A 15752-nucleotide genomic window follows, 5' to 3' on the forward strand; every position below is an offset into this window, starting at 1 on the left:
CTCCCAGGGGTGGTACAAACCAAACACAGGGATGTCTCCTGTCATTCCAAACTCTAAATATGAAGGAGATAATGGTTTTCACATGTTTTGTCTATATACACATCCAAAACAGAAACTCAGGAAGAAAGTTGGATGAAGCGTGCCTATGTCTCCAGTCCACCGTGTAATAAAACATTGCCAGTGATCTTTTTTGCTGAGCTTAGGTACAGTGAAATTTGACCCAGCAAAGGGTAACATTTTCCCTATGTGCCTGTGCAAGAGGTATGTTCATTTTTGCACATTGCTATTTAATACCTGTTACAATGAAATAATTCCCATTTTAAGACTATTTTAAGACCTCTAAAAGAATTTAAAAGAACTTCTGAGAAGGCTATATTCAGCCGTAACAGACTGGTTAGATACATGGCAGTTCTTTTTCTTAAACGATGTGGTATAAAACCACTGCAGTTTAATAAAGAGCACTGCAGCTAATGTGCCTTGTAAATGAATACATCAATAATGGAAGTTTATAAATGTCAGACTGGTGCATTCATAAAAATTCCTTTAAAACACTCTCCTGCATCGTATCACCGTTCAGGCCTCCCGCAGGGATGGAGCTGTGGGCTACCAGGACAACAGGCTCTTTACACCCTTGTCCTCTCCTTGGCATGACCTCTGTCCTTAGTGGCCGTGGTTTTGTGCGAGTGCCCGGTGGGAGCACAGAGACCCCAGCACAGTGCCCAGAGGCCTCTGACATGAGAGCGTGGAAGGGGAGAAAGGCAGTGTGGGTTGCGGTAACATGGCGGAAAGGGTTTTAATCCACCCGAGCACCTGTGACCGCTGTACCAGTGAGAAAGGTGAAGGCATCCCTGTCCTGGAGACTGCTGTGTCTCTCTCTAGCCATGCAAAAGCCGTGACATCTTCTGCAGCAGGTAACTTACGTGCTTTCCGGTTTCAAGTGCTAAACAGATATCCACTGCTACCGCAGAAATAAAACAGCTTGAGGAAGATAATTCAGCCTTAGGACACGGTTCAAGAGAACTAGGACTGTCCTAGGGAAACGGGCGTATTTTGGTGTGAGGAGTGTAAAATGATTGAACAAGGTAAAGCTCTTTCACCCTGTACCCAGAAAGCTATTGGCTTCTCCCTCTCAAGTTTTAGCTGTCCTCAAAATGAGGCAAGAGGTGGAGTTCCACAGGAGATGCTGTTTACCACAGCAGCAATGAGAATTCTCAAACACAGAACAATAAAAATATTGAAGTTCACACTATCAACTTGGGACCTAGATGATATAGCCTCTTCTAGATTATGGGCAACATCTTTATTTCAATCTGGAAGCAGAAGGAAGGCAAGTAGGACTGATTATTTATTTATTTATTTATTTATTTATGTCATTCTTGTCACAGTTTCCACAAACACATGAAATTTTTAGCTTCAGTACCTGCAGCTCATCTTTTGGTATAGATACAAATAAGGAGCTCGGTTTATGTTGGTTGAGAGGGGAGTGAGATCAGGATTGAATTTTGAGACAGCTGGGACAGATTCAAGGTTATATTTGCAGAACATGAAATATTCAGAGCCAGCCAGTCCATGGCTGACTGTGTTCTGCTGACACATTTCTGGATTGAAAGCAGAAAACCGAACTAGAGGCTTGCACAGCCAAGAGGCTCCTACTGAAGAAGACAGTCACGTAACTCCTATGAACTCAAACTGCTCAGTTCCAGGCTACTGCCTCATTTGCCAAGAAAGAGCTTAAGAAATATAGCAGTTTTCAAGAATGTGAGATTAATTTCACTCATTTTGTGAAAATTGTGTCGTCAGTGTATCAGATAGTATCAGTAAAACTCAGTATGCAAAATTTAAACATAAAAATTCCTCAGTGTGGCAGTGGAAATCGAACTAACATCTGCGGTATCTTATTGTTGGCAAGTCATATTTGAATGCAATGAAACCTGAACAAGAACAGAGCAGAAACCACCTTGCAGACTTTTTATCACTGATGGCAATATATAAGGGAATACAGGCCAGGACTTGGCTTTTAATTCAAACTACTATTAACCATGCCCTGGCTAAGAGTATTCCAAGGACGTATTCACTAATGCAAAATTTCCATGTTAATTTGAGTTACCACATACACTTTCAGTACACTCCTCATTCAGCAGCAAAGTTTTGTATTTGACTGCAACACTGGTAAAAACAGTGCAAACCCATTCTCCCACTGTGAAGGGAGTAAAAAGATGCCTGTATCATTCATCCGCTGCCTTGTTACTAAATAGTAAAAACAATACTAGATACTAAAAAATAGCAGAATCAGATTTTAATTCATTATAAAAGTCGCTCAACACACCAACTAACTCAACCAATTACTTTCACATAGAAATGTTGATGAGATTGTACCAAGTTTCAGTAACGACTCACCTGGGATAGATTTGAATAAGGACCTAAAGGGGAAAAGCTCAGTATTTCTATTGCCAACTGTTTAAGCCAAGCAGTTCCGCCAGTGTATTTTCTTTCCATGGAAAGAACCAAAATCCAGTATAAAGTCATAGTGAGGGGCAGAAGAAAAGATGACTAGAAAGATGGTTTTCAGCTAGGATGAATTTACTTTACAATTGAATCTAATTATCTGTTATTTTAGCCATTTCGTGAGGTTTGGAGAAAAGAATTCATTGTTTGTTTCCACCACTGGCTTTCTGTCTTTTTCTTTTTTTTAATCTCCTCAGAGGATAATTAGCTCACAGCTGCCTAAGTCAGGAACATATTTTCATCATCCTTTCAAACTGCCTATTGTGAGCTTAGGCTGCTCAGCAGCACTACAGGATTATTTGATACTAATATATGCATTTGTTCCCTACACACAGAATTAATGGGTACAAAGATAGATAAACTCTGTTCCCATTACAGAGCAATGTATTCAGTCAAGGGACAAGTAAGTACAAAAATAACAGTCAAAACATATGGAAAGCACCAAAGCACAAAACACCAGTCACTAAAGTCAAAGGCAAAACCCCCAAGGACCTACAAAGCCTCACTACGATGTAATTTCATGAACTTCTTATGAAAGGAGCTATGCAAAAGGTAACTTACAGCTCAGTCACGTCTTTGGGAATTCCTTTGGGCAATATCCGCAGCCCTTTGTTGCTGCAACGTACCACTGAGTCCACACAGGTACACTGGGAAGGACAAGGAGGTGAAAGCAAGCAGCTGCTTTCATCATTATCTGCAGAGGGAGAGAAATGGAGTATTAGGAAGTCAGCGTTACAGCCCAGAGTGATGCACTTTGAAGGTAACTGCTTACAAGGACCAAGGAGGGACATCCCTGAATCCATGGTAACCATCACAATATTTTAAAGTAGATCCAATGCTTTGGATCAACTTGCCTTCATACAGGTTCTTTAGGCAACATGAACAGCAGTTCAAAAACTGAATAGCAATTTTTAAATAAATATTTTTTTCTAAGGAGTATCTACTTCTCTGTAATTTTGCAAATTACAGTAAAATCAGTTCTGTGAACCCCAAATCCTTCCCTAAACCCCGATGCGCTAGCTGAAATGGCGAACTTGACCGGAACATTGCCCTTAAATTTATCTAGGCAGATGATATTCACTATCTACTCTGCTTTGGGAAGATTTTTTTTAAATTCAGCTTTTAGATGTTAATTTTTTTACTTTTTAAAGTCAGCCTGGCACTTCATTTATCATCTGAATTGTAAAACCTCATTGTTTTTGACAAGGATAACCAGGCAAACAACAAACTGAGCAGCATGCTTCCAACTGCTGGCGATCCATCTGTGCAAACATAAAAATATCTACTTTCTCCAAAAATGGATTCAAAGGTCCATAAACAGCAGATTAAATCTTGTAATTGAAGAACAATAGGGTTTCTGCAGAAGTTAAGAACATTTTGAAGTTAAGAACATTAAAGCATGGATTTTCCCCAAAAGCAACAGGCTTTGCAAAACAAGGCAAATGCATACTATAGTATCACAATGTATATGAAAGGAAACACTTAGTGGCATATTCTCTAGATGACAGTGAGAGGAATGGCACAACTGTTTGTGAGTACAGGCAGCCTGAGTTGACCAGCACGGAGACACAGTGCTGCAATCCAAGAGCACAGAGCCAGCTGTCATTATGTGCTGCCTTTTTTTTTTTTTTTTCCTAAAAAACTGATGCAAGGACTAATTGAGACAGATCTGTTTCTTTCTTCTCTCTGCTGGCTGTACCCATGAGCATTGAGATTAAAGAATAAGACTGGAAGTCTTTATACAAGATAACAAAATTATCCATAAAAGTATGGGTAGGGAATCATTTGTATTCAGAGGGATGGAGAGGCATGACCAGCCTACAGAAAAGGGAAGATTTTTTTTTTGTTTTTCTCCCCAGCTGAGCTTAATGACTGGAAACAAAATTCAACATCTTTCATAAACCTGCAGAAAGAGCATGTTTATTCAGCATATTCAATTTTCCCCTATGCTCTGTGTTTTACACCCTGCCACCATCTACCTTCCATTCACCACGGCTGTCTGAGTGACTGTATGATAGAGAAAGCTCCCAAGTGTGGAATGTTATTTTGTGGACCAGACTTTTTTTTTTTCTCCCAACCTAAAAGCGAATTATTCTTTAATGACTACACTTGGGTCCCTTGAGCTCTGAGCCCAAGCACCTGGGCCTGTTGCCAGATCACTCAACTAGGACAGGAATTAATTTCTACTCTAAGTAGGAAACTTCTATCACTCTTACGGTCTCTTTAGAGGTATGACTAACTGCAGCTCCAGCATATTTGGTCTTAGCAGGCAATCACAGCCTACAAGTCAAGTTAGCAGTGCATTCATCAGTCAGTTTTTCTCCGTATTATTTTCTCTAAAATCTGCTTGATCAGAAGACAAAGAACTACCTGGAGATTGAAAGAAATGTCAGGATTTTTTTTTTTTTTTTTTAAACCTGTATGGACCTGGCAAAGCATTAAGTAAGTATCCCCGAGTCATTTCAAATAATACATAAGTTTTTTTTATTTCCCTGTATTCATACCTGTTATTGGTGAAAGTGAACAGTATCCAAAACTAAGACTTTCCAAGCAAGCACCATTCCCACTGGTTTCAGAGGGTTAACTAGGTGTATGAATAAGGAAGTGGGAGGAAGGGCCAGGATTATACAAAGCCCAGCATTAGTCTATAATAAATTCATTCTTATTCATTCTTATATTTAGGTGTAGATAGTAGAAATTCAGAAACTGGAAATCAAGAATAAAAACAAACTCCTGACAGGGAACAATGATCTTCATCTCTAGATGGCTGTCTTCCTCATCACGGAACTGTTTACCATGCAGTGTTGCTTGATAGGAAGGGAGGTCCCTCACAGAGGTGCCAACATTATCAGAAATGCCAAACTGAATTGCATTTTCTTACCATCGCAGGTGAAGTCCTGGACATCTACATCTTGGATTGGAATATCCTTTAAGAAAAAGGGTTTCAAGCAGCGTGGATTTCCACTGACAATTCTCTTCTTCCTCAACCATTTTCCCAGCCAGGCCAAATGGCAGTTACAATTAAAGGAGTTAGCCAGCAAATTACTGAAACGGAACAAGACATAATTGCATCAAACATGAACATATAGAAATACTGAAATAACTACAGAAAGGCGATGGGTTGCAAGTCCAAGCTCTTCCCTGCCATCTCTTTCCGTGAGATCCTCTTCTGCTCTACAGATCAGGGATGTTCTATGCAGGTTTTACACTAGGTCTAGGGTTGTAATTAAAATATAGATACATGCATATATACATGTATATAAACCAAAGTACTTACTGCTACATTTATTGTTTAGACATACTTACATCACTACCAGGGCTGTATTTGTAGTGGATTTCAGGCCAAGCTACAGCTCTCACCCAAGTCTAAACTCACCTCACACACTACACCAACGTATGCACTATCTTCAATGTCATTACTTCGGGTAACGCCATGGAAAAGTTTAGCACTGCTAGCCCGTAGCACAGACCTATGTGTACCAGCCCCTACGTGTACAGCCAAGCTGGCTTAGCACGCTGCTCATTGCCCCAGTACGCTCATACTTTCCACTCGCCCGTGTTACGGACCACAACCCCCGGTGGGAGCCACTGGCAACCTGAATTTGGGTTTCCTACTGAAATAGTAAGGATAGCACTCTGTATGTACATATATACATATATCAAGCAGCACTGTCAGCTTGAGCCACTTCTTATGAAGCTTTCTAAAGTCAGTATATCTGTAGTGAAAGGCATCTGCTCTACTGCCTTGTGAACTTTGTGAGGTCTGCATCAATTCTTACTACATCTCCCAACATATCTTTCAAATACAGTTGCAGCCTAGCTGCAGCACTGTGGTGTGCAGTATCCAAAGCAACCATTTGAAAGCCTCTGTGAGAGGGATGGATTCTTAACGTAGCTTGGGTTAGCAGTGTCTAAAAAAGGAAAGCCCTATCCATCCTGCTGTCAAGCCATGAAAGCACAGATGTATAGCGACTTACCAGTGAAGCACTGTAACATAGATAGTACAGAAAAGATATTATTCACTTCTATTTCTTAATAGGTTGTGATCCTTTGAATGGAAAGAGTGTAACGTGACAGTTATTTTAAGCAACCATCTGTCTAAGCTAACTAGAATTAGCGCTGAGAATCTTGAAAAAAAACTTTTTACTGGAGTCCTGTACTGAAACGCCTATCTATAATTTGTGTGTAAGCTTTTTTAAGACTAAACTTCAGGTGAAGGAAAGAGGCTGATATCCCTAGTAAAAAATGAAGGCTGACTATCTTATGTACAAAGACAGGGAGAATCAACAGCTTCAGTCTGAGGTGGCCTCATCGAAGCTATCAGAGCCCCATGTATGGAAAATGAAGTATCTAAACTAACGCTGATAGAATTCTCACATCATATGTGAGTATGTCCGAGAGTTATTATTTTGATAGTACAGAAAAAAGATGATAATGAAATTTCTCTAAAGCATAGCATATCTTAAAGACAAAAAATTTTAAGGCCCTAAAGAAACAGATTCTTCAAATGCAGGTGTAGTAGCTGAAGACATTGTGAGTCTTCACTTGCAACATACTTTTACAAACTTGAACATGTAGTCAAAATCACATTAGGTTTTCAGCCAAGCAATTCCTTCAGAAAACAATAGCGCTGAAGACAAAAAACATATGGCACAGTTGAGGTGTGGCAGCAAGAAAACAAACCCAAACCAACTCCGAAATTATATAGGTTCTAGGCCAACATCACATACCCACAATATGATTTACAGCTGCTCTCTGTGTTGTAAAAAAGCATACTTCAATCACTGCACTAGCCTGGAGCTCTGGGTGTGTAATTACATGTGGATCTAGCAGAGACTATTGCACACTGTGTAGAGGGAGAACTGGGAGGAGTAAAAAACTAAGCATAATATTCAATAATAAAAATACTCAACCTACTTCATGCTGACTAGGATTCAAAGGCAAGGCTAACTTGCCCTGTAAAGGTGAGAAAATGAACAGGTTACGTAGGAGCTTTCAGACAGAATGTGCAGAAAAGCACTGAAAGCATGACTCTAATTCTAGTTACTTTCCTTCTGAATTGTTTTCCATTTTCTTTAATCCATAATAGGACCACATGCAGGATGCCTTGTATATTTTCCATACTGACATACTTTGGCATGAACAGAGTGTTTAAACCAAGTATTTAAACCTCCAACGCTAAGTGAACCAATGCTTCAAAGGCTATTTGTTCCACTGATGGAAGAGAGTGAGATCATATTCAGAGAACAATTTCTGTGACACAAATCCTTAGAATGAAATAATCCACAATTGGAAACAAACGGCAGGTGTATATAATCAGGTTTCTGGAAAACCAGCAGCTCTGAATGTAAATAGTATTTTGCACATCTAGAGAGCATCTTACTGGGACATACCAAAAACATTTGAAAGTTCAATCTACAAAATGCTCCCATCAAAATAGTAATTATCCCCATTCTACAGAGGACAGGTTGCTTTGACTTAATGTGTTACTGCTCACTAGCTGAGCAGCAGTAAATACCCAGAAACCCTCATTTTCTTCTTGGCAAACACAGGTTAACATATGACCTAAAATTTATTAAACCCTTGGATTAGAATTTGGATTATGCTTTTCTTAGGAACTAAGAAAGAAATAAGTTTTTACATATTAAATGAATAAATAGAGAAACAAATCTACTGCTTTGAAATTCAAATAACTCTGGGAAAAAAAGGACAAATTTATCTTATCACGCATTACACATGTCCTCCTGCCACTTTAGCAACACCTAAAATTTGTCCTTTGTCCAACTGCAGAGCAGTGATTTTTTGCTTTAATGTAGTATGAAGTTCATACCTGTGCCTACATACGTGCTTTTTCCACAGCAAGACTGTGATGCAACTTTTGGAAAAAATGTCAGATCAAGGCTCTCTATAAAGTGTCACGCAAGACAAGAGATTCCCTACTTCACTTGAAAAGCAATTGAAAATCCGGAAAGGCCAATTATTTGCAAAAGCTTTATTTTGGAATCTGGCTATTCAAGTGGAGTTGTCAAATCACAAACAGTAATGTTGGGCAGACAAATTGTTATAAAAATTCCTAATTAGTCATCAGAGTTCCTACATGTAAGATAGTGATTTAACCACTCAAACAGAAACAAAGCAATCAAGCTTTTAGCAAAGATGTACTAACGTTAAATTCATAAGTGTTTACTCAAGGACATAGACATATTTTTAAAATCAAGGGGGAATAGACGTCTTGAGGAATGAAATATGCATATCCTACTACAAGTGTCTCTTAAAAATTGCAAAGAAGCCATAGAATATTAACTATTTAAATGGATTCTAGCGACCTGTTAGAAAAACATGCTGAAACGCATCTGGATATTGTCAAAATTCGGTTGAAAATATATCCTGGAATTCAGGTTAAGTTTATACTAGAAGAGTTGCACGTTTAATTCATGGAAAACCAGTTCTGCTTGCAAACATGCCCACTTGAACTTGTAAGGACTGAAACACAGGACTGAACTCTGTATGCAAAAGTGCAAGCACACTTCAAATTAGGATGCCACACTACCTAGTTTAACTAGTAATAAATAACAAAAACTGCTATTTTTTTACCAATAACTTACAAAATAGATGTTCTTCCTCTATTGAAAACCATTAGTCAGGGCATTATTGTCAGAGCTGTTCGTGTTTTGATGATATCAATGAGGCTGACTCACAAAGACTAATAACAAAAGGAGCAATATTTTTTAGTGCTGTAAATATGCCAAGATAAAAACGGAAATGTTAAACTTTGTATGAATTTCTGGCTCACATTAACAGATGCAAAAATAAGTCATTACAATACCGATTAACTCACAAAGTGTGGGTTGAACAGGAAAAGCAGTCATACTATCTATCTTCAGTAGTGTTGTCATCTAATATATCCACCTACAACAGAGTACTGCTAGGAAATGAACACATCTGAATTTTGCATTTATATGTGAAATATTACTATGGTCTTAAACCAACGTCTAATGAAGTCAAAAGCACACCTTCTCCTGCCTATGGATCAAGCACAGGGTGAAAATGTGTCAAAGAACAAACTTTTTCATCAAGACACAGCTAGGAACCTGCCATGACCAACATGATTGTAAGTCAGTGCCAAAGCAATGCATTCTAATTAGCGGCAGCTTTAATTGCCGTTGCTAGAAATTGTAATGATCTTTATCCACAGCTGAAAAAAGAAGAAAATGGGCTATCTTCTAACACAAAAACGCTAACACAAAGACGCTTCTATGCAAACAAGGTGGGGACTTTATAGACTGATTCAGAGAATCACAGCTATTAACAGATCCGCAGAAGGAAGCACAGAGACAACTGCACAAGAAGCAGGCAGGCATTGCTTGCAGCACAGTGAGAACAAGCTTTCAGCAAGTACCACTCGCTTTGACCTGTGACTTGAAAACAGTCAATAAAAATAATCTGGTTGTGTATCTCTCTTTGTCCATCAATTTCAAGGAGGCTTTTGGGACTACAGAAAGTAAATGGAAGAAAAGTCTGGCTTCTTTATACTGCATGAAGCTAATGCCAGAATGATAACTGATTTGTGGTGGAAAAGTTCCAACAACAAAATGAAAGTGTGAGCAACAGAACAGCTGAGATTCAACACTTCCTTCTTCCCCCAAACATGATGGAGAATACTTTCAAAACCTGAAACGCAATAGCACCGGTAGTTTATTTTGACTGGACAATTAGGATGTATTTTCAGGGCAGTGTGAAGGGAATTAAGCAGACAACTTCCATTAACAGCAACATCAGCGTCCCCATTCACAGCTGGAAACAAAGAGCAGACTTTCTTTCTGTATTTATCAGTCTGTACTTTATTATAATGGACACACTACAAAAAGCATGTAAACATATTTAAGAAGCAAGGGAAATACTTCAAAGAAGGATTGAGAAATATAAGAGAATTACCACAGAAGCTTAGGTTGGGATTTTCAAATTCACATTCAGTAGGACTGGAGTATTTTGTCCTCTTAGGCTCTTCTGAAAATCTAAGCATTAGCTAGTAGATTTCTTCTGATAGTTAACTGATTTAACTGAAATCCAGGAAAGCTGTTCTTACAAAGGAGCTTCAAGGAGCTAAAGTGTATGATAAGCTATGCACTTCTGAATCTGCAGAGATTGTTTTACCCAAACTTCTACTGTGCACCGCACTAGGCTGTGACACAGCAAAACAGGCAGTCATCCTGCCTGAGGCTGGCAACCTCAAAGTTTTTTCAGCCACTGCAGCTGAAGCAATTGGAACGTTTTCCTAAATCACACCTTAAATCCTCCAAACCTGCAATTTCAGTAGGATGGGGTTTTCTTTCCCTAAATGAAGTTTCCCATATAAGAACAATAAGTACTTTGATTTTGAAACTCAAATGTTGTCCTCTTAAAAGGAAAGCATGGAATAACAGCATCATGACATGTTTGTACCATAAAAAGATAACTTACATTGTAGACAAAGAGACTAATGTGCTGAAGGCTCCAGGGGTGATAGTGCTGATGTGATTGTCATACAGAGAAAGAAGCCTCACTGAGCTCAGTCCAGCAAAGGTGTCATTGTTTATACAGCTGATAGAGTTGCTCCTCAGCATCCTGCAAGGATTAAAACAGGGAATTAAGAACTACTGGGAGAGGGTATAATTTCAGGATAGCAGGTCTTTTATCTAGGGCATCAACAGATGCTTTGGCAAGCACTGTACTCTGTTTTTATTGATTGCGGAAGTATAACACAACTAAAGGAGGGCTAGATTCATGTAAACATTGTCTCATGAATTTAAAATGTATTTCTTCCACACAACATTAGAGGCTGATGGGAACTCCACATCTGAAAGTAGTATGCAATTAAAATTATGACTAGTGGCAAATTTGAAATAAACACTGAAGTCTTAATTTAGTAAATATCTGAAAGTAAGTGAAGATGTATTTCAGAGATTGATTGAGAAAGACTGCCAGAAATGTGTGACAATAACAATTCTAGCTGCATTACTTCTACTCCTATCATGGATGTTTTTTTGTAATCCACACTGCAAAAGTACGGAAGGAAACAGCATCCTCAGCAGAAATCAAGGAATGGCTTAGGAAAGATTTCCAGACCTAACACAAGCTCTGAAATGTCATTATAATCATTAATTGACAATGAACAATATAAAATGGTCTTTGCTCAGTGCCTGTACCAGATGAATCAGTGCTGTGTTTTGGAAGATACATCTCTCTGAGTTGTTATGGTAACAATGAACTCGACGATAAAGCCTAATTAATCTGAAAGACTGTAGTATCTTGTTTCGCTCCCCAGAAAAAAGTCTCATGTGTATTTGTTACACTGCATGCCAATCAACATTTGGGTCTGTAAACATCACTACACAGTTGTGATATTCCTACTTAGGCGAAAAATTATTCAGTAATTAAAGCATAATACCAAAAATCCACAAAATATATGCAGCTCATGCTGCTGTTTCAGTGAATTGATCCTCCAAATTGAGGAGGGTTAATTCCTTGGTATCAAATTCATGCAGTGAACAATGAAAATTCAGACTCCCTTAGAAGTCTGGATTTAAATCTCAGATTGGTATCTGCCTGTTGGGCATTTAGATACTACCATCAATAGATACTTGAAAAATACCAAAGAGAGATTAGATGTGGCTGGGAAGAAATTCACAGTGTAATCACAAATACTCAGTGTTTAGGACCTGGACATTACATTGCTTTTGCATTACTCTTCTCTATGTACAGTCACCACCACAGTCACTACAGTCTCAATAGTTTTGGTATTGCAACTGGGGTGAAGTTATGTCAGAAAAGAGTCCCAGGGCACAGAGACACACACCCTACACACAGAGTACTAAGCTGTCTGAAAGCCAGGTCAAGACCACAAGCTCTAAAATGAAAAGGGTAGTAAATAAGAGAAGTAAGGCCCTTAGTGGCTTAGTAGCAGTAGGAAATATTTTCTCAGTTCTGTATGTAAAGTTTCGGGCAGTAATACTGCAAGATGGTATGACTGAATTTGGATGCCAATACATCTTGCACAGCGATTTATTACATTTCAGGAAACGTACAGTCTTTTAAAAACTGGACCATGACCCTGTCTAATGTGGCCTCTTTGTAAAAGACCACAATTTTAATGCTCAAAGAACGCCAATGATTTGATAGAAATGTATGTCCCTCAAGCCAAAACCTTTGGTTTCATATCATGGTTCAGCATGCACTGTGTGCCCGCTCTGAAGGAAAACTTACACTTACAAATCCTCATATCATGCTGTGTATATTTAGACTGCTTTATCAGCTAGGGGGAAATGTAGGTCAGGTCAGCAGGATAGCTTGAATGTTAAGCATCTTTTTATTAAAAAATGCTGAATTTTGTTTAGGAGCACTGCCACAGGCTGCTTTACAGTCTAAAAATTAATTTAGTGTCTACGGACAGTATTTTCAAATCCCTTAGTAAAGTACATACATTAAATTAAAGAACAGATGGCTGTAACCACAGAAAAATAATGTTAAAGAACAGCAAAAGAAAAGTTCCCTATTTGTCATTACAGGCCAAAGTCCTTGAAATGAAACTTGTATTTCTTTTACACTTGAGTAAGGACTGAAGTAATTGTGCCAGGATACTTTGCAACGTAAGAAGTATTTGCTGCTAATGAATAAATTGCAGATTTTACATTGCATTTTGATTCCTAGAGTCCATTTACTGACAGCATCCACCTAGTCAAGTGCTTGCTTTCTACAGCAAGGAAGACTATGCAAGAGAGGTATTTTTCATGTATGGCTCACACATATTGTCTGGCATGAGTCTTTGCTGTCACCAGAAGCCTAGTTCCTGACTGCTTCTCAGGATGGTGGATGGAGTGGATTAGACACCATCTTGAAATCTTGTCTGTGATCCTTCTTCCAATATGACTTTTAACATGAAAATAAATTAGTGTTAGGTACTATGAGTTTATGTATAAGGGTTAATTCTCAGAAATAAATTACAAAGCTTGTCTAAGCACAAAATAATACCAAACTGATTTCTTATGCATTTGTGCTCTATATCTCCTTCACACTCTCCCCAACCACAACTATATTAATAATAAACCCACACATGATTTTTATGGTACTTGGTGTGGGCAAGAAAGAGCATGCTGTGGCTAGTCCAAAGCCATGCCTGTGCTTGTGGGCTACTACACCTGATGCAGAGTGAGTGGCCAGCTACCTTCTGCCAGCAGGACCTGTAACAGTTTGGTTATGTCTGCCTTGAAGATGCTTAGCTATACCTGTTTTGGTGGCAGCAATAACTTCAGTCTTTCTTCTCTCCCTACCTACTGATTTCATATAGTTTGTAGGATATTAAAAATCTTTCAGGCTCCTAGCCTACTCTGAGGTTTGGTTTAAGCAGACCAACAATTCCAATTTGCGTGGAGGCAGAGTGGGAGGATGGACTAATAGATAGCAAACATGTTCCTACAAGCCTTGTTTCCATAGGAAATAACAAAACAACAAAAGTATTAAACCATTAAAAGTGCCCAAATTTGACCCATGACAGGTTCACCATCATGTTACTCCTGAAATTATTGAAAATCTGTTTTTTCACAGAAATAGCAGATAAATCTCAAACCTACCCAGGACTAGAAATATATTGAAGAGTTCATGACAGCGAGACAAGACCCCACCTTACAGCTTGTTGTCTAGTAACAGATAATTTAGCAGGCATTGCTGAACTTGAGCACTCCCACTCAACTTACAGAGGAACAGAAAAATACAGGTCTTTGCACTTACAATGTCTTTAGCCCCGTGAGGCCTCTAAACATTCGTCCATGCACTGATTCCAGCTGATTCTCTGTCAGAATCAGTTCCTGCACTCCTGATGCTCCATCAAACGTGCCTTCTCGGATCTCCTTGATCTTATTGTTGCTTAGATTTCTGGAAGGATACAACCAGTCACAATAAGAAAATTATTGTATTATTCCAAACACACGCCATCACACTGGAAGGAAGAAGATAAGAAGAATGTGTACCTTTCAGGGGTTATCTAGAGAGACGTTCATACAAGTTCAAAAGTTCAAGTTCAAAATACCTACTGTACTTACAAATAGCTGCCCTTCACTCATCAAAACCACAATTATACCAGCTATATCAAGAGTATTTAAATTAATAGCATTACTAGCTCTTACACGTTATGTCATTCTTGTTTATAAGGGTCTCAGGGATACAATAAGGGGGGTTTCTAACATCTGATTTATGTCCATGAAGTTACCGTGCTTGTGACTGGGTGCTTGGGACTGGCAAGAATCAGTTCATGTGACTACCATTGAAATAAGTACCACACATTGAAATATGGCCCACTTTTATTTGGTGTACCAAAACTCAACACAGGAATAACATACAAAACTGTGTGACTGCATGTATCTGATACAAATTTTAATATGTGCACTCATGAACTCCCAGGCACTTGAATTTAACACCACCACTCAAAACGAAATGAGTATCACTTAATTCTCAATTCACAGCTACTGCAATATACAGCATTATTTTCTAAATATTTACTCTGCCTATACAGTCTCAAGATGTTTGCTTATAGATCAACATTGGAAAACTTCAATCTACAAAGTCAAATGAAGTTCTGATGAAGTGCAAAATTAATCTTTTGAATATTTCATATTTGTGAAAAACCCAGTGAATAAAAAACTTCTGAATGATAAAATGCCATTAGAGATGCACAAAAATAAATGCCATTTAATTATTTAAAACATTTATATAAAAGGCCTTAAGCACATTAAAACCTTGGGCCTCAGTCCTTCGAGCATATCCTATGATGCCCTGTATAGATCATGATGTACAATCCTATTTTTCTAGGTTTATGACAGGAAACACTCTTCTTTGTTTTACTGTCTACAACAAAAAGGAGAAAGTAAAAGATATCTCTTGCTCCCAAGAAGATGCCAAATTCCAACACTATTACTCATACTGAATAGCACATTATTCCAGAAATGATCCCAGTACACATGCAGCATGAGTAATAGTTTCAAAATCCAATTCCAGGTGATATAAAACAAATGACAAGGTATCAGATTAACACCTGAGCTACTCTGCTCAGAAGAAAAGGCAATCTTGTTGGGATAAAAGTTGACAGAAGACATGGCAACAGGACAGCTTGGCCTCAGATAGAAATAATGTGGGTCTTGCTCTTTGCAGAAGTCATCACTTAATAAAAAAAAAAGGCAAGCTGAGTCTTGCAGATATGTTTCATGTGGGAAACTTGA

General features: G+C 38.5%; 1 protein-coding gene across 1 annotated transcript in view; it reads right to left on the reverse strand.

The window, feature by feature from the left end:
• Positions 1-15752, reverse strand: part of SLIT3 (slit guidance ligand 3) — a 534144-nt gene that overhangs the window by 99558 nt on the left and 418834 nt on the right. The window contains exons 17-20 of the mRNA XM_059825130.1: positions 14269-14412; positions 10966-11109; positions 5387-5550; positions 3067-3199 (exon numbers count right to left, since the gene is read on the reverse strand). Of these exons, the coding sequence (XP_059681113.1) occupies positions 3067-3199; positions 5387-5550; positions 10966-11109; positions 14269-14412 (585 nt within the window). The remainder of the gene's footprint in view (positions 1-3066; positions 3200-5386; positions 5551-10965; positions 11110-14268; positions 14413-15752) is intronic.

This window comes from Gavia stellata, chromosome 16 (genome assembly GCF_030936135.1).
Source record: "Gavia stellata isolate bGavSte3 chromosome 16, bGavSte3.hap2, whole genome shotgun sequence".
Lineage (NCBI taxonomy): Eukaryota > Metazoa > Chordata > Aves > Gaviiformes > Gaviidae > Gavia > Gavia stellata.